The 18,369-nt window shown below is 37.6% G+C and overlaps 1 protein-coding gene across 4 annotated transcripts in view; it reads left to right on the top strand.

Annotated features, from left to right (window-relative positions):
• Positions 1–18,369, top strand: part of myo10 (myosin X) — a 137,072-nt gene that overhangs the window by 1,503 nt on the left and 117,200 nt on the right. The window contains exon 1 of one of the 4 annotated variants that reach the window (XM_088643913.1): positions 12,404–12,801. The exons of the other annotated variants lie outside the window; for them this stretch is intronic. Coding sequence (XP_088500039.1) covers positions 12,781–12,801 — 21 coding nt within the window. The 5' untranslated portion in view covers positions 12,404–12,780. Of the gene's footprint in view, positions 1–12,403; positions 12,802–18,369 lie in introns of those variants that run through there. 4 annotated transcript variants of the gene reach the window in all.

Genomic DNA, 18,369 nt, shown 5'->3' with positions numbered 1-18,369 from the left:
GTTCATTTAAATCACGAACGGCTAACTGTTGTCGAGGCCGGATTAACCCGCATTGTGGGACCTACTGTAGGCAAACAAGTGCGTTGTTGACACCCACTCGAATAAACACGTATTTAAAGCCCTACAAATATGTAAATACCAGTCTGTTTGCCTAAAAAGCTAATTACACCACATTTAGAAATGGTTTAATTTTGTGCTTTAAGTTATAATACGTTTACTTATTGTAAACTTAACTAAGTTTACAATGTTCTTGCTAAACTTAACTAGGTTTACAATATTAGTCTTCTTCACGTTTCATGCTCATGCAGTTTAAATAGTGAGGTTAATTAGGTAAATTGCAACGTAATCCATTTTAGTCTAATTCTTCGTAGACCTTGTTAAAGTTCAATCATGAAGAATCAATCAAGGCTTCTGAATGAAATTAAACACATGCACAGACCTTTCTTTTTTGTTGTATGTGACCAGTACCGAAAGTGATATGTACAGTAGGTATCCCAATGTGAGCATTGATGTACACTGAGTTTTTCTTTCTAGCTAGCTGCAGTATCTAATAAACCAGAACTTGTGAACACCTTGGTCTTCTAATATTTTGAATTGAATTCACCAGCAACAGGACTGGTTAATACATACTGTAAATCTGAGTTAGTTCATTACAGCTTGCTGGCACAGAAAACCAATCTAGCTTGCTTTTCCATAATGTGCATGAAACCATTTTCAGATAAATATATAAAACAGATGTTTGAATCAAAAAAAAATAAAATTGAACAATTATCACATCTGAGAGGGTACCTCCTAAACGTCTGGACCCTATGCATATAGTTTGTCTGTGCCTTAATCCACCCCAGTTGAGAGCTAGCGGGTATTTTCATTCCAAATGATTTCTAAACAGCAGTTCAGAAATCAATGAGTTAAGGGTGACCTATAAAACCTGCTTGATTTTGGCTCTCTGGGACCAGGATCGGTCAATCCTGATGTATTGCAACACTTGTGCAAATGCTTTGCATTCCACATTTTCTCAACAGGAAGTGGTTTGGGTTTAAAGCAATTAAGCCCATTGGTTTGATGTATTTCGGGCTAACACAGAGCAGACTGTTCTGCTCAGCTAGAAGTGATCGGCCCTGTCTGTATCTGGCACCGTTTTTTAGATCCCACAAGGAAACAGTATATCCAAATTGTAAAATCATTGCAAAATTGCATGCAACATTTGATCATTCATAGCATGCACATTCCAACACATATTCACAAAATTCTCACTGAGGAAATATGTCATATACTGTACCATAAGAGTGCATTTTCTCTGCACAGAGTGTAGGTGCTTATCGCCAACGATTTACATTCTTCTGTCCTTAACCTAACCAAGAGTAGTTTTTCTACCACCAAGGTGGTTTTGCCTGTAAACTGGAATGTGCAAATTTGTTAGCTCATCTGAATATGGGTAGTATGTTGTTGCTGGGTGCATGCACATTAGGGTCTAATTCATTACAGAATAATAATTTTTTACTTTTGCAAACTCTAAATCATTTAAAACAATTTAAAAACAACAGTCAAAATTTATTGGAAGGTTGTTTCAGCTCAGTCTATGGTCTTGTTCCCAGGAGGAACATAATGATGGACTAAAGCTAGTAACGTTCTTCGATATAACCATCTAATATGTGTTTTGCAAACCTACCAGTTGTCCTTCTTGCTAAGAGCCTGAATACGTACGCTGTCTGCCAGATTAGCTACAGGGAGACAGCACAGTAGTGTTGACTCCAGGTCCCAGAGTCACACCTCGTTTGAGAATAATGTTTCTGAGAACAGAGTCTCCAACAGCCACCACATGTTGTTTCGTGAGATTTTGGTGTAACTGGTAGTTTTTTACAGTTTAGCCAGTGGTGCATCCCCCATTGACAATAGTATATAACATTTTGTTTAACAGCAGTATATGAAATCCCACAACATCCATTCTGAGGCAAGCTTGAAACTCTGTCAGCACTGCCGAAGGTGATAAAAAAGCATCACAAAAATTGAAGAAGAACAAAGCAACAGGCAGTAATGGAATTCCCACTGATCTTTTGAGGCATGGTGGACAAGAATTAACACTGCACCTCGAGTTGTCACACTGTATCTGATACGGCCTCTTTGGAGAATGTGACAGAGTTTTAAGAAATGTGCTTCTTTAAGTTTCACCGTTTCGAATATACAGAACTCCACAAACAAATAGTTCGGCATGAAAATACCATGTTTCCAAAATTAGGTTATTTAATCCCATTCACATATTGCGTTAACCAGAAAAATTGGTGTCTTACACTGGAAAATAGCAGCCTCCAAATACTGACTTTTTTGTGGCCTGTGGGTAGTCTGGGTTGGCTCTTCATTTTTAGAGAGATAGAAGACTTTTAGTGGGATGGCATCTGCCACAGTTGTTAGGAGGCCATTGGGAGGTATTTAAATACGGACTGGAACACATCTGCAGCTTTATTCCACATGTCCTTACATTGTGATGCAGCTATTAAGTTTCCTTGTGCTAAGCAGTCCTGGTCATAAACACAAGCTGGAGAACGGTGACAAAGATATGCCCGTCAAGGTGCTGTCGTAGCATAAACACAGTGGCCTGCTTTCCTGTTATGGGCTTTCTAAAGCCATTGTACTGATATTGATTACAGTAACAAAAGTCATATTATTGATGCTCAGTGTATAACTATTGTTGGTTGTTCAATCATCATAACAATAATAGTTCTGGGGAGGATTATATAACAAATAGTTGCTTGAGCATCGAAGCTTTGATACCCTTTTTTGTCTGTTGTGTGTGTCAGAAGCCATGGACACGAAAGGAGTCATTTTACTATAGGAAGACCAGTGTCTCTACTCTTTAAGTGTACACTTTGACAGAGACTGTCATCCACCTTACTGCAGAATTTGTAATATACAGTCATTTGTATTTAAATGTTTTTGTTTCTTCTTCAGAACAGGAAGAAACAATATGATCGAAAGGGGAGTTAACTGTTTACAGTTTATCAACAGAATAAATACCTCACTCTTTATTGAAAACGTGTTTTTAATTTGGTGTAACATTTCTTATCCCATTAGCTCATTTTAAGTTGTCCTATATTGTTTTGTATTCCATGCAAATTCACTAAATGCAGAATATCACATGGTTTTGCTACAGTGAAGTGGTTTTGTTCTTTTTGTAAAAGTTCATTTTCTGCTACAGAGAAGTGTTTTTTTTGTTCTATAGTACTTTAACAGAAATGGCTCCTAAGCATTACATCCCAAAAAAGCAAAATGGAACACAAGCCGAAGAAACACTTTATTGGAGTGAAACAGTGCTATTATTTCTAATTATAGATCTTCTGAATTTTTCTTCCGTTTGTGGCAACAAGAAAAGGAAATTGCTTCAGAGGGTTTTATAACAATTGCTGATATGGACTGGAGGAATTTGGGAAGAGGAAAGGCAAACCCTTATCTCAAATCTTAGGTGAAGCCTAAATGGTTTAGGAAATGTTTGTTTTCCTCTTCCTGTTGATGCTAAAACTTCAAGCTTGGCCAGGTCCTATGTGTCAAAGAGACTAATCTCAGAAGCTGGCCTAAATAAAAGCCCTTAGACAGCACTATTGCTGTCTTAGTTGCCAGCATCTCATTTCAGTTCCAATCTTGGCAGCTTTTATTCCTGTATGGTTTCATAAATGCATACCACTACTTTATCACCACTGCATCAAAACTACATATCCAGATATTATAAACAAGCATTGGTTCACGTTTTCCATTTTTTATTTATTTTTTTCTCAAGATAAATGAAATGCTTTATTGTTTTTTTTATAGCTGCTGAAAAAGACTTTTTTTGGTGATATCTATTTGCTTTCATCTTTACACTGTTTCTAATAGCCTTCTTCTAAACTTTATTTATTACAGTGTGCAAATCTGTCCAGTAGTGCAACAGTTATGCATAAAACCTTCAATTTCTTCAGCTATTAATGTTACAATTCCTACTTTACATTTTAGTTGTACCATATTTGTACCATATTTACCAAGGTTTTGTTTAACATAAATTTATTTTTCCTATCATGACATTTTTTTCAAACCTTTCTAAAGATAACCAGATGTTGCATGATTTTTGCCTGTGCATGTGATTTTGTTTAAAATTACATCTATCATTCAAAATGCCTTTGTAGACCAGTCACATTTTATATATTGGTCTTTCATTAAGAACTCTTACCTTATGGTTAGTAAAATCTGAAACTTTTCCACTACACGTGTTTTGTCAGGTTTAAAGTAGTGATTGACTTGGAGTGAGTCTCTGGGGATTATCATGTTACAAGCTCCCCACAAATTTACTTCCAAGAGAATTTATTTTATCTTGTTAAAAATGAGCTATGCCCTGACCCCTACAAGGAATGAACAGCTTTCTGATATTGGGTGAATGAATGCCTGTCATATGATAATATGCTGAAGACAAAGTTATATCTCAGTAGTTCAAATTCCTAGAATTGTTATGTCATACACCAGCAATTTTAGTTGTTTGCTTAATTTTTATTTTAATTAATGTATAATCATATTTATTTCCAATACCAGGAGAGGATACTTAAAATGATCTAATATTGTCGTTTAGTCAAGAGCATATTATAATTTCACAGACAAAAAGCTACATATTTTGTATTATCTTGAGTTGTAAACATGTTGCCTTTCATTCAAAATTAAGTAGATATCTTAAAATGGTTTAATGCAGTACTTAATCTTAACTTAAACACATAATGCATCATCTTATAAATTCGTAATATCTTCATGAAATGAATACTTATCATCCAGATGGTTTAATACTGTTATTGTAGTTAGGATTCTATTGGCAGCCACAATTGTCTTGAATACAAATAGTGTTAGGAATTCAACTTACACAAATGGAGTTTTTAAACAGCAATATGGGAGAAGGTCAAATTCTAATCTCGCCCACTTGCACTCTCCTACAGTCTGTATAAATATTTCGCCTCCTGATCACCACTTTACACACCCTTCTCTCACTCCTCCCTCCATCCCATCTTCACTATTACGACTCCCTGGCTCATTCCTCACAAAGTGAGAGGGGGTCCTGTCAGCTTCATCCTTATGGTCAGGTTGCCATTGTCTCAGACTGATTAGTTACGCCAAACGAACTTTCAATACGTTATCTCAACAAACTTTGTCAATACATAAATTAGGATTCGACTAACTACTAACTTTTAAGGAAGTAGGTTCCTTCACTATCCTTCTATAGGGTAGTACACTGTCACAGATCCAGGTGCTCATCATAGTAATGCAGAATCATTCTGTGATAAAATGTTAATTTACATTATTAATTTATACATTTTGATTCTGCAAAAGGTTCAGACAAAGTCATGATACTAATCACGTATGAGAGCACGCATCAGGTTCCTTGTAAAACCAGAGTTGTAGTCATCCATTTGAGCTTTCTCTACTGAGATTTGACATTGTCATAACCCTGTGGGAGGAATGGTGAGAAAATAACTTCATGTCCCATCACCACACACGAACGTCTTAAAACAGGTGGGCTCAGATCTGTACTCACTGTAACTCTTATTGTGAAGTACAGGTTGAAATCACTTCTAGTGTAATTATAACTTCTTCGGATATACTCCCTTTACCTGCCAACATATTAGGTGTAGAGACTAGCACAGCTTCCATTAATGTTCTGCTGTGAAGAGATCTGCTCTCTGTTTGCCATGGTTTGTAAATCTTGTGTAGTAGTGTCCTCTGGCAAAGGCTTTTTGCAGATCTCCTTTTCAATAAAGCACAATCGTTTACTTTACCACGATTTGAGGTGATATAAATGAGTGGAGCACCACAGAGATCTGTACTAGAACTACTCCTCTTCCTAATTTATATCAATGATCTAGTTTCTGGTATACTTAGTAAAGTATCAACACCAATAAGAAAACAGGAAGATTGGCATACTCCGTAAAAGTAAATCAAATGACCTCATTTAGAATATTGACCTCAATTAAATGAGATCTCATTCAGAATATTGACCTCAATTTTGAACATTTAGACCTCATTTACACATTTGTTCACCATGTTACAAAAAAAGACAGTGCTGAGTAAGTCAGGATTAGCAACCAGATACATTCCTGAGATGAAAGGATTGCCTTCTAAACGACAGGAACCTTTTTAGTCACACACAAAGTCCTACAAGAGCACCTGATTCGAGTATTCAGAATCCTCAAGGGCACTGATCAGATCAAACCAGCAGACTTCTTCAGAATTGAACAGTGAGAACACAAGCAGAGGACGCCAGTGGGAACTACAAGAAAGTACATTTAAAACTGAGAATAGGAGACTCATCTATGTACAAAAGGTTGTGGGATGACACCCAGTTATGCTGTCAAAGCTGAAACCCTGGCTTCTTTCAAGAAAATGCTGGATGAGATCCACAGCTCAATTAGTTATAAGTGATAAAACAGACTACAGTGGTCGAATTGCCTTGTCTTATTTGTAACCAGTCTTACATTTTTTAAGATATGAACCTAAGGAAAATGTCTGCATGTTGTTTAGAATTAAAGGCATGCAGTGTTCTATAAAACCAGAATTTGTACATCTGGAAAGACACTGGGATTGCTGGTTTATCCAGGCTAAGATCAAATTTGTACTCATGGCACCACAGACCACCATAGGCCACCTTGATTTGTTCTCACAACATGTCTTTCCATAATTAGTCTGGGCAGAAAATCCTGGTTTGGAACTTAAGCTCTTATCGGACATAAATCTTGATTGGATCCATACTGCTGGGTACTGGATTTCATGTGGCTCCGTTTGTTTTGAGCGGTGAGGGAGAAATTAAAGTGAACAAACCTCCTCATTCACAATGCTCGGTTGCTCATTAGTAAAAGCTTCAAGTATAAAGTAGCCGACTGTGTGTAAATAAGAGATGACATGTGACATCTGTTGCTCTGCAGAAGCTGATCATGGGCCTGCCATATGTTAGCCTTATCTTGCAAAGGCCCTCAGCAACCAGTTCGCTGCAGCCTCATCGTTGAGTGGCTAGGGAATGTGGTTCCTGAACTGTACCTGCCATTCTGTCCTTATAAATGTGCTTGCTGTCCTTTATCATGTGTTTAACATGCATTACTCAAATACACATAATGTTAGGCCATCTGAATGGTTAAACCAACGAGTCACAAGACTGCCCTTTCAGCACAGTTTTCTTAAAAACACAATGCAAAATGTCCATTTGGTTTAATGTTTTAATGTTTTTTTTTTATTTAAAGTATTCCAGTACAGATATTCTACATTAAATCATTAAAAAGGGTAGTTTTTGTTCTAACCTTTTTTTATTTTATTAAAAATGGTCTTTCATGTTGACCTTTTGGGGAACTTGTAACAGTGTATACAGTATACAGTATTACTAATGGATGACACCCTGCTCATGACATACTGTACAGCACAAACCTTTCCATGACCATTTCTTCATCTATAACTGTAAGGTGTCCTTTGAACACTCACAAATATACCACTATATATCCTAAATAAAATGAAAAGAAAGGCTACAAAAAGTAAAGGAAATGTTCTTATACATTATTCTGCCTCTGTCATGAGTCATTCATTCTGGTATTGCAACATTTGAGATCTTTGTTTATCCGAAACACAAAAAGCTCTGGTAGCCTGGGAGTTGTTCCATTGGTGCGAGTGTTCTTGCAAAATAAAAGTAACGTTTTCCGCAAATTCACTAAGAACTTGTAATTCATTTACTTGAAGAAGTCCATTCATTGTTCAGCAGTCGGCACCTTTACAGTGAACCACATCCTCAAAGACAATGGAGATGTCTTAACAAGGTCTCTCAAGAGCTGATCAGCAGGTTCATTGCTTGTCTGAAGGGGGAATCTGTTAGATGTAATACTTCCATTGCATCTACTGTACCAAGCTATCTGGAAAGAGCATTTGCAGACAGCTCTTGGAATCTTCCAAGCGATGGGTATTTTCCACATTTCCCTAAGTGGTATTCAATTCAACTAGGCAGGGGACACATGAGATAAGATAAACAATGCCAATAGTGATTCAAAGGCATTTCTGCCTTACCAATCAGTTGTGGGGATTTAGCACAAATAAACATCAGCTTTAGATCCGGCAGCATGTGTATTGCTACTACCAGTCAATCTTAATGTAAGGATGCTGGTACTTAAACAGAGTCCTCTGAAAGGTTGCAGATGGTCATTTTTGTCAGTTCTCCCACCTTCTCTTTACCATAACTTAAACTCTGAAATGAACATAGTTAAACCAGTTTACACTTAACCGTGTTTAAAATTAAAATGTTCTACCCACCCAAACTGATTATGTGTTTTTCACCCATCTTACAACTGCCACACTTGTAACCTTTCGCTCAGGACACATGGGCAGATTCCTCCAACCTGCTCGCCTTTAGGACGCTTGTTTATTAAAATGTCACAGGCATCGATGTTCTGTACCAAGGGTTCAGAACTGATTGGAGGAGAGGAAATGGCCCTTGTCTGCACCACCACAGACCTGTGAGCACACAGTAGCTCACAGGTATTGCTGTGTCTGTCAAGAGAGCCCTATTCAACTAATTCCACCCCTTGGCCTCACTCCCTCACTTTGAGAATACCGGTCACTCACAGCCAGTGACATAACTAGGCTCTGACACCTGTGTCAAACCTGGGACCAGGTATCCCAAACTTGGATCACAGAGCTCGTTCGAGAAAGCACCTTTTACCATTTGAGACAATCAGTAGGCTTCCAGACCTTATATGTGCACTGTAACTATTTCTGCCAAAGGCAAACGTGATCAATGAATATCAAGCTTTTAGCCAAGTATTTCTTATGGAATGATATTTCCACATATTGCCTAATTGTGAATTTAAATAAAATCGATTATATCAAGACACTTGAATGTGTTTTATATGGTCTTTAAGAAAAACTTTCTACTCTCATGTGATGATATGACCAATTCTAAATAAGGCATGACACAAATTATCACTTGAGATAGTTAGGGTGCAGGGATATACAATATAAGCTTTTATAAGGGAAAAGATTGGAAACCTGTAGGAAATGCACCCCATTTGTTTGCAGTGTGTATACAGGTTTACCAGATTGCTTGCCGAAATGTAACCCCGTGTGCTTGTTTAGAACCCCCATGCCTGCATCAAAGCATGCAAAGGTTTCTGTGTTGTTTGATTTTAAGTACATTCAAATGAGTGGTTTTCCTGACAGCCCCAGTTTCCTACAGGTCCGCCCATAGCATTTCAATAGGAATCGGGTTGTGGGATTACAGAGGCCTCACCAGCACTTTGATATTCCTCCGAACAATGAATGTGCTGACCAGTCCACAGATTGTCAACAAGAAGATGGAGTATTTATTTAACTATTCAAATGTGAATATTTTTTTGTGATCCAGTGTTTCTTCTTTTTTTTATTTTGTTTAAAAGCAAAATAAAGAAGAACAAAAAAAATGACAAAATACAATGTGTGTAGACGGCAGAGTGACAATCTCTAATGGTCTAGTTATTAAAAGAATGACTTGAAGGTCACAATCACAGACATAACCAGCAAGAAGGTTAGGGGTCCCAAACTGTGATGACCTAATATTACAAAGATTGTTTAACATTGGTCTGTGACAACATATGTTCTCTTTCTTAATTCCACTGAATTGAGGATGACTTTCAAAGAAGGAAAGCTGTCTAATAAGGATTAAAATGCGCAGTAAGTGCAATATGTTGTCGTGGGATTTAAAGCTTTTGGACGGAGGTTTCATTCTGTTGTTTCTTGTTTAAATGCATTCCAATGTTTTGTTTTGAAGTATTTTTCAAAGGCTTTTCAAATGAAAGATAACAGACATTTACTGTACTCACTCACATAGACTAGCTAAGGTATATTTTGAAACAGTGTGTACATTTTTGAGTATTTGAAAATGGTCATTTTTGCTTATGAGCCATATAGTCCAGATAGTTATACATGGCTCACGGTATTATATGTGAGTCAATGCAAAGTGTATGAAAAAAGCTGTCGTAAACTGGAGATACTCAAGTGCTTTGTCCAGCATTTATATCATGGTAATGCCTTCACTAAACAGGCTACCAACCAATAACATTTGAACACATTAACCTCTGAAAGAACCTGATCTCTGTTTTAAATGCTGCAACATACTGCACCTCCACTTTATCTCCTAATTGGCATTGGTGCAGTAAAAGCAAATGAGTTAAAGGGAATTTGTGTGGCTCAAGGGAGAAATGGCATGGGCAATCTTTTGACACTGTGAAGATAGTCATAATCTGTAAAAGGCAGATGGGTCTGCCCAGGTCAGGGGGAATTACATGAGTACCCCCAGATTTGCTTTGAAAGCTAATTTGGAGAGCCTGGGGGAAGCATGGTAGATTACAGAGGAAGTCCAGTACAGCATACAGTATGCAGTAGACTGTGAGTACCCCCACAGATCAGGTTTCAGTTTAAAACAAGAGATATTTGGTCTTGCCTGATGCATGAGTCTGCCTTGGTCTGTTGAAAACTAGAACAGTGTCAGAAGTTAGGGGTATTTACAACCCAGCTCCGTACAACCCCAAATGCTGAGAAGTGAAAACAGAACCTGGACTTTGTTGCAAGACATTGAATCCCCTGTCAGGAAGGATTGAGGCCTGTAAACTCAAACAGATACAGTTCTCTAACGCCTGTAAGCCTATGAATTAGAATTCAGCAGCAGGACAAATTTGGTATGTCAAATGTAACAAGCATGGCTATTTTTTTTACATTTCTGAATTTCGCTTATCACTTTTTCCAAAGCATCTTACAATAAGTAGTTTGTCACTGTAGTGAGTCAAGAGCATAAAACTGCCAAGACTTCAACAACACCAGGTCACCGTTGTGCACGCTGAAGTCCAATAGCAGAAAATAAGGAAGGAAGGCAAGAGCAGAGACTTCAGTTAGGCCCTACAATCCTCGTTGCTGATAGTGGGAAACTGTGAGCAGGGTTTAAAAATGAAGCCGTCAGAATATGGAGACCATAGGACTTCACAGCCATTTGGACAGCCAGCTTTTTGTTAGTTGAGTGGCATGACTCAGTTGCAGGCCTACTGTTTGAGTTCAAAAGCTTCCTGTAGGATGACTGCCTGGCAGTGCATAGATATGGCCCATGGAAAAGCTGCCAGTCTCTGGTCCCCTGAATCAGCTTTGGGGGCCACAAGGGTCCAATTATTCCATGTGCTGATGTTACTGAATTGTTTTGCTCTCTGAAGACAGATGCTGCTGTCTGTGCCAAAGACTTGAGGGAGAAGGAGGAAACTTTTGAAGGTTTTTTAGGAGAAATTTAGTTTGGGAGAAAGGAAAATATAATGGACACTTAGTATTGGCACTGGAAATCTGAGCTCATTAAGGTTTAAGAACATTTTGGACACGGACTGTACAGCCACTTCATTTCCTCAATTATTGATGAGATAAAAGCAACAGATCAGGTGAAGATTACTTGGGCGTCTGAGGGAAATCGCGAGGTCAATTGTGTTGTTAAGTAAAGGAGATAATCTTGCAAGGAATTTGGGATACTAATGGTTGTACGTACCAGTCACAACATGGTATTTTTAAAGATTACCAAATGTTTTTTAAAGAGTTAAATTGGGACGTAAGTTGCATATGGAGGTCTGTGTATACTTGAGTCAGGCAGTATGGAGTTGATGCTGATGGCTACAAACAAGTGGCGTACCCTCCTGTAGCTGTGGTTTATTTCTTTTAAGATGAAGTATACTGTGTGGCTTCCTAAAACATGAATTCATCCCAGGCTATGGATAACCTGGAATCTGCTGAAATTGTATCATAACAGAGTAATTTATAACCCAGCCCTGATAATTGTTTCCTATAGAAAAAAAGCGTAAGTAAAATATGAAACTTTATAAAGGAGGGTAATATTTTCAATTAACAATAAATGTTATTAAAAAGTAATGTAATCTTTTTAAAAAGCAATGTATGTGGTCTTTTAGACATTTAACAGATTATGTTTACAAATTAAAATAATATAAATCCAATTTTCTTTGGAATTGTATTGTTGAGCTGTTGAATTATTTTCCCATTGTTATTATTGCTAACTTTAATTGCTAGCATAGATAGTAAGGTAAAGAAATATTATTAGCTACCTCTGGGATTTTTTTAACATTTTCTTATTATCTCAGCGTTTAGAAACTAGTAGGCTATAACTATGGGAATGCGTGATTTAAATATATAATACAACGGCATGGGGCAAATTACAATAAGAAGATAAATACAATATATAGTTGCAAGGGATCAGGAAGAAGTTGGGTTGGGTTATGTTGGGACAAAAGTTGAGTCGCACTTTTGCTTCTAACAGGCGGAGCCAGTGGGGGCCGTCTGGTAGATTAGTTCAGCATTCAAATCGTCCTGGGTGGAGCTTTAACATGCACTAGTCTGGCTAGAGTTAGCCCACTTTACAAAATACGAGTATTTGTGTATGGATGTGTTTAGTGTTGTGAGGCAGAAGTGTCATAGGAAAACATTTTGCTCTCTTAAAGCCCAGTCGCTCTGTGAGATTTCGCTGACTAGTAAAGGGATCGTATAAACGATCCGACTTTTAAAACAAATAAAAGGACACATGGCATTTCTTGTAACCTCTGAAACAAAGGATTCTCTGTGGATGGGTTTCTGACTTTTTTTCTTCTCTTGAAGAATATTGTTAACTGGAGATATCTGAAATCTGAGACGCGAAACACTTCATTCATGTCTTAGGTGCTTGCATCTGTAGCACATGGTTCGTCAGGACATTGTGCAGACTGTAATCCTCTGGATTAATTAAGGAAAAGAAGTATGGATAATTTCTTTACAGAGGTGAGTGGCATGTTGGCGGTAAGGACAGTTTTCGTTACTTGTTTATCCGTGATCCAGAGATTATATATTTGGCGAATCATTCCTGTAGTGTCAAGCTAAATGCATGCATTTAATCATAATTTGCATGAATAAATGTTCTGCGAAATTTGATAGAAGAGTTTCATTTACTCTTCTATCTTGTGCTTACACGTGTAATTATGTATAATAACTATGTTGAGCCCTCAGAAAAAAAATATAACCGGAGACTGAAGAACTCAGGCAGTCGTACTCGACGAGATCCTGATGGTATAGCTACAGAGCAGGGCAAGAGATATGGCATTTCTTAAACTGCCTATTCCTTTCCACGCTTCCTCTGGGGTACACGATTAATAAAAATGGAAAATCCATGCAGACAGAGGAACGTAATTTGGCTGTAAAAGTCATGTCAAACACAAACACCTGAAAAAGCATTCTTGGGGGTAGTGCTTTTCTGAAGAGAGTTTTAAATTGGACATACGGAATCCCACCTACTGTACTTCCTTTGGTATAATTTAATAAGGCAAAAACAGAGAACATGAAGTTTATGTGAACTTACTACCGAGCACAGACCTTTATTATGATCATATTAATTACGCGTTTAGAAGTGAATATATTATTTTCTATGTCTGGAATACCTTTGAAATCGAGATAGTGTGTGCAAATGTCTATTATTTTTTTAAATGAACCCCTCTGGCAAGATATTGTTTAAGCAGAAAGTCTCTGGAACCGTCAAACTTTATACTGTACTTTTTTTCGAGTTTATTATTGGCCAACATTTTGGGACTTTCGTGATTTACAGCACTGCATTAATGTTGATATACTCATAGCACGTAGATTAATCAACCGGCAATAGAAGAAATGAAAAGTTTTGAGCACAGCAGATCTCTCAGTAGGACTGTTTTGGTTCAAGTATCATGTAGGGAAATCCCTTAAAATATCTGAAATGAAGATGAATGTGTCACAGGTGAATAAGATAGGTAAGGTGAAGAACAGAAACGTCATCAGACTATGACGGTGACAGTGGCTTGCACAATGTTTGAACTGAAAACAACACCTTAGTCATACCTTTTAAATTATTTTCATGAGAAAGTGACTGTTGGATTCCCAGTCACACCTGAAACTCGACTCATCTCTGGTTTGCCCTCGGCAATAAGTGCTTGATCTGCAATAAGCTGTCCATGGAAAACTGAGTTTGCGATGGGTGTGGTTGAGAAACTAATAAAAATTGGCTTTTTAAAAAATACGTCTTTTTGTCGTCATGTTAAAATAATCCCTTCAATAAACAGTTAAATAAATAGCACCAAGCAACAGCGTGAACTACGGTAAAACTTGACTGCCGCCTTGAGTATTATCTGGAAAAACTAACCGGTTGACAGCTGACAAGACCCCTTGCCAAAACTCGAAGTGGTCATACAGTAGTCTCAAATATCACCCTCCTTTCTAAAGTTTCTGTAATCTATCGCAAAACAAAGGGCTAGTCTTTGAGGAAAAGGGTAACGCTAGTGTAGGAAGTTGGGTATGATGTGAACTTCTGTTTAAAAAATCGTGTTATATGTTTTACATACTAATTCTTGCCTCTTTCAGTTTTATTCCTTAAAACATCTATGTTCTTCACGATCAGCTTTCGTTTGTTATGATACACATAGCCATTGACGGGTACGATTAGCTAGCTTTTAGCTTCAAGTGTGCATTGAAGTACCTTACTCCATCTGTGAAGAAATGATAGTATACATTTCCAAAGGTACACATTTTTATTAAGGACAGCAGTGGTGCTGTTCATTTAGTTGTAAACCTAGCAATAACTGTGTGAAAGGTCCCTCTATTCGTTATGCAATGGTTTCTGAAAACACAAAAATCTTAAATATTTGTAAGACTTCATAAAAAACCCTAGAAAAAAGTGACCTTTGTATAGACTAGTAACCTCAAAATAAAACCCTGGGAAGTTTTAGGTTAAGACCTGCAATAGTGCTTTCTAATCTTTGTGTGTATTTTTTTTTCAAGTTGTGGTTCACACTTAGCACTGAATTAAATACTTTCTCATTACAGCTTACACTCTTTTTTTCTTTTCTACCGCACATTTACCCTGCCTGGTTACACAGGCTGTTGTTATCTGTCAGCACTCCTAACTGAATTGCCTGTATTTATTTAAATTGCAGTGCTGTGCTCTGCTATTGGTGCTTTGTGCTGGAATAACAGTCTCTTGACCTACCCCCACCTATCCGGAAATACCTGGTGACGCTAATTAGAAATGATTACTGGCCCTTCAGTGCCGGGTGCTGCTTAAAAACCAGGATGGGTTTTGTAAATTGCTCACTTGGAAACATTGGAGTCTGTTCAATAGAGATCTGGAAAAGATCCTTTCCTTTTTTATAGTAAAAAAAAGGGTAAATCTAACCTCCATAAACAAGGTAGATTTGTGTGTTTTGCTCATGATCTTTGTGTCTGCAGAATTCAGTTCATACAGAGAAAGTTGTGGAACAAAATGAACTTTTCTGAAATACAGATGTCTTAATTCTTTAAAGTGACCGTCAATGTATAAGACCCCTATAAGATGCAATGAGTGTCGCCTGTTGTCTTGAACTTCTTAACAGTAGCGCCAACCACCCTCTCCTAATGGCTTCAGCTGCCAAAATAGTGTGAAATCAATGACAGTTGTGTTGCTCATTTGTTCATTCACATATACAGCTTGTGAGAGGAATTAATTCTTCAGATGACAGGAGTTTGAATTAGCAGACAAATCTGTAACAAGTTGAAAAGGATGGGCTCTAGTCTCAATAATGTGCTTAGAGTTTAGATTTTAGTGTTTAGTGTTTGGGCCAAACCCACATTTTAAAAGAAGCAGTTTTTCTGAAACAGGAACTTGGACTCTGCAAACAGTTTTTGTCCTTTCCAGCAGCTGCAGCACAAAAGACTGTCAGGCAGTACAGATTTATTTAGTAATACATTGTCACAATCCTCGTTTTGTGGGTCTGGGCTCTTGATTGTTGTATCTCCTGGTTTGAAGTTGTAGTCATTTTCAAAACTATTATTTCAAGGGTTCATCTCTAATAGGGACAACCACTCAGATAATCAAATTCTTCAATGCAAGCCTATCAGACATCTTTCATATCTGTTTAAGTGTTGTTTTAGAATGGAAAATTATACATAAAAGCTGAGAGAGTGAATTGTCTGCTCTCCAACTGTCTCCAACTGTTGTTCAGTTCAGTCTTCTATTCACAGAGCAGCAGGGTTGTCCACTCAACTAGTTAAAATCTACTGGTGTGTTTGTTTGCAAAGTGTTCAGTATAGAACAGGTTTGCAAACATTCATTTGTAACTGACCTAAGTCATTGTAGAGGCTTTTCTTTAAAATTCCGAAACAAATACAAAACAAAACAAATGTGTCTCTTTGAAAGTGATTTCTTTTAGGAACCTATACATCCTGTGGACTAGTTATATATTATTAGACATGTTGGACTTTGACCAGTAGGTTACAAAATATATTCTACAGCTTATTTGTTTCAATTAAATATGTAAAAATAAAGAATATTTAATATTCTGGTGTTTCTTGGTTTCTTGGTGTACACCAAAGTGCTTACAGCTCGCTTTGAGATACTGCATGCTTTGGTTAAATGATATTCTTTCAATTTGTGTCGATAGTGTATAGACAGTTTCTGTCTTCAAAATGAGCAGAATTGCAAGTTCTTGTCAGATGCTGCTGGAGGTTTAGTGATATCACCTCTTATTAATATATATATCCAAATTTTAGTTTTTTTTTACATTTTTACTATTATTTATGTAGATACATCATAGTCATTAATGTATGTTTCTAGTTTATGAATTTGAAATTGTTTCATTCAGCTTGTGTTGATTTGCATCCACTGTAAGTGTTGGCTTTTATAAAAGTCTCGCATTAAACTGGCTTTTGTGCTTTCTGCAGCTCCAAATTGGTAATATGAAATTTCCTGTATTTTTCTATCCAGAATCTAATAAAAAACTATTTGATTTTAAAAAGATGACAGAGAAAATTTAAATTCTATTGTCACTGGTGCGGTCTCATCTTATTTACCTATAGATGGAAGCATTAGGAAAAATAATGCCTAGGTGTTTAAGTGGTGATTACTGGTCAAAGTTAATGATCAATGCCAAAACAGAAGCACTTAAAATCTGGATCCTGTTACAAATTTACAAATGACAATTTGTTACCATCCCTCAGGTACATTAAATATATAATGACTGTGGTGTAATGAAGCTTATTCTACAGGGACTCAAGACTGCCTCTCTTGGGATCTCACTGCAATGACACAGAGTACAAAAATGCATATATTGATTTTCTTTCTTAATCGTAAACTTCCATTACATTAAGAGACAGAAGCCGAAGAATGGTTATCATTCACCATGTTGACATGATCAGGATCTATTAGTACCCACTAAAACCTTCTTTACTTCTTAAAGATGCAAAAGCAGTTGACCAGACCATTTTAATGGGCTCATTAGGAATCTTTTGATGTCAAACATGAAATAAGAACTTTAGTTAGCCCAGGGATTATGGACGTTTTAAAGGAGGGTTGCACTAAATTAAATTCTTTTGAAGCATCTCGTGCTTTGGTGGTAGTTTTTCACAGAACACGAAATGCTTTTGTGTCTGCATTTCCATGTTAACTCTCTGATGTAACGCTCTGCCTCAAGTAATGAAATTGTTGCTCTTGACTTCTTTTGCAGTTTTCAAGCTCCATTAAATGACCTTTATGTTACTGATGTCAGTGCAGCTCAATGAAAGCACTGTTTTAACATTCTGAACATCTGTCACCACCTTTACAATGTTGGCGTACCTTGGGAGGGCAACGTATTTCGCAGTTTGCCTTGAGAAAAACACGTGCGATGGAACGGATAGCACATTCAAGCTGATGACAGGCGAAGGCAGAGGACAGGAATAACGTTGTTTCAACACGGCAACAAAAACGCGGTTACAACCTAAAACAGGCACATCTTCGTTCTTCAAACAGCCAACGTTCTTCAAGGTTTCTTACATATATCCCACAAGACTCTGCCAGGAGAAGAGGTTCTGTTCTCGTGCTGCTGGCTGCACACGCAGCTCTGACTGCTTTTAGCCACGCGGCGGATTCACAGCTGGGCACCACATGGCAGGGCTGCAGAAGAAGCCAGGAGAGAACAAACAGCCTCAAATTTGAAAGTAGGTCAGGTAGCCAAGGAAATGGGTGAGGAAGGACAGGGTGGTGAGGGGGGAAGGGGTGGCAGTGTTACATCATTCTTTCACAGCACATGAATAAATCAAGACTTAAGACAAAACCAAATAAACATCGTCCATAAAAGCCGTAATATTCGAGGACAGGTCAGTCTTATCCAGACACTTTTGTTTTGCATGGACCGACATCCCTTGATGATCCAACCGTAATAAGTAGTTCTGAATCTTTGGAGTTAGGGCACATTTGGAGCTTTCGCTGTCCCGTCTGAAATTAAGTTGTTCTTGTGCTTTAAGAAGCTGCACAGTGTTGGCTTGGAGCTGTAACTATTTCACAGGATGTGCTCCAGGCAGCAGAGCTCTGTCTTG

The sequence above is a fragment of the Lepisosteus platostomus genome, chromosome 8, assembly GCF_059453375.1.
Source record: "Lepisosteus platostomus isolate fLepPlt1 chromosome 8, fLepPlt1.hap1, whole genome shotgun sequence".
In the NCBI taxonomy this organism is placed as follows: Eukaryota; Metazoa; Chordata; class Actinopteri; order Semionotiformes; family Lepisosteidae; genus Lepisosteus; species Lepisosteus platostomus.
This window is presented reverse-complemented; position numbering and strand designations above follow the sequence as displayed.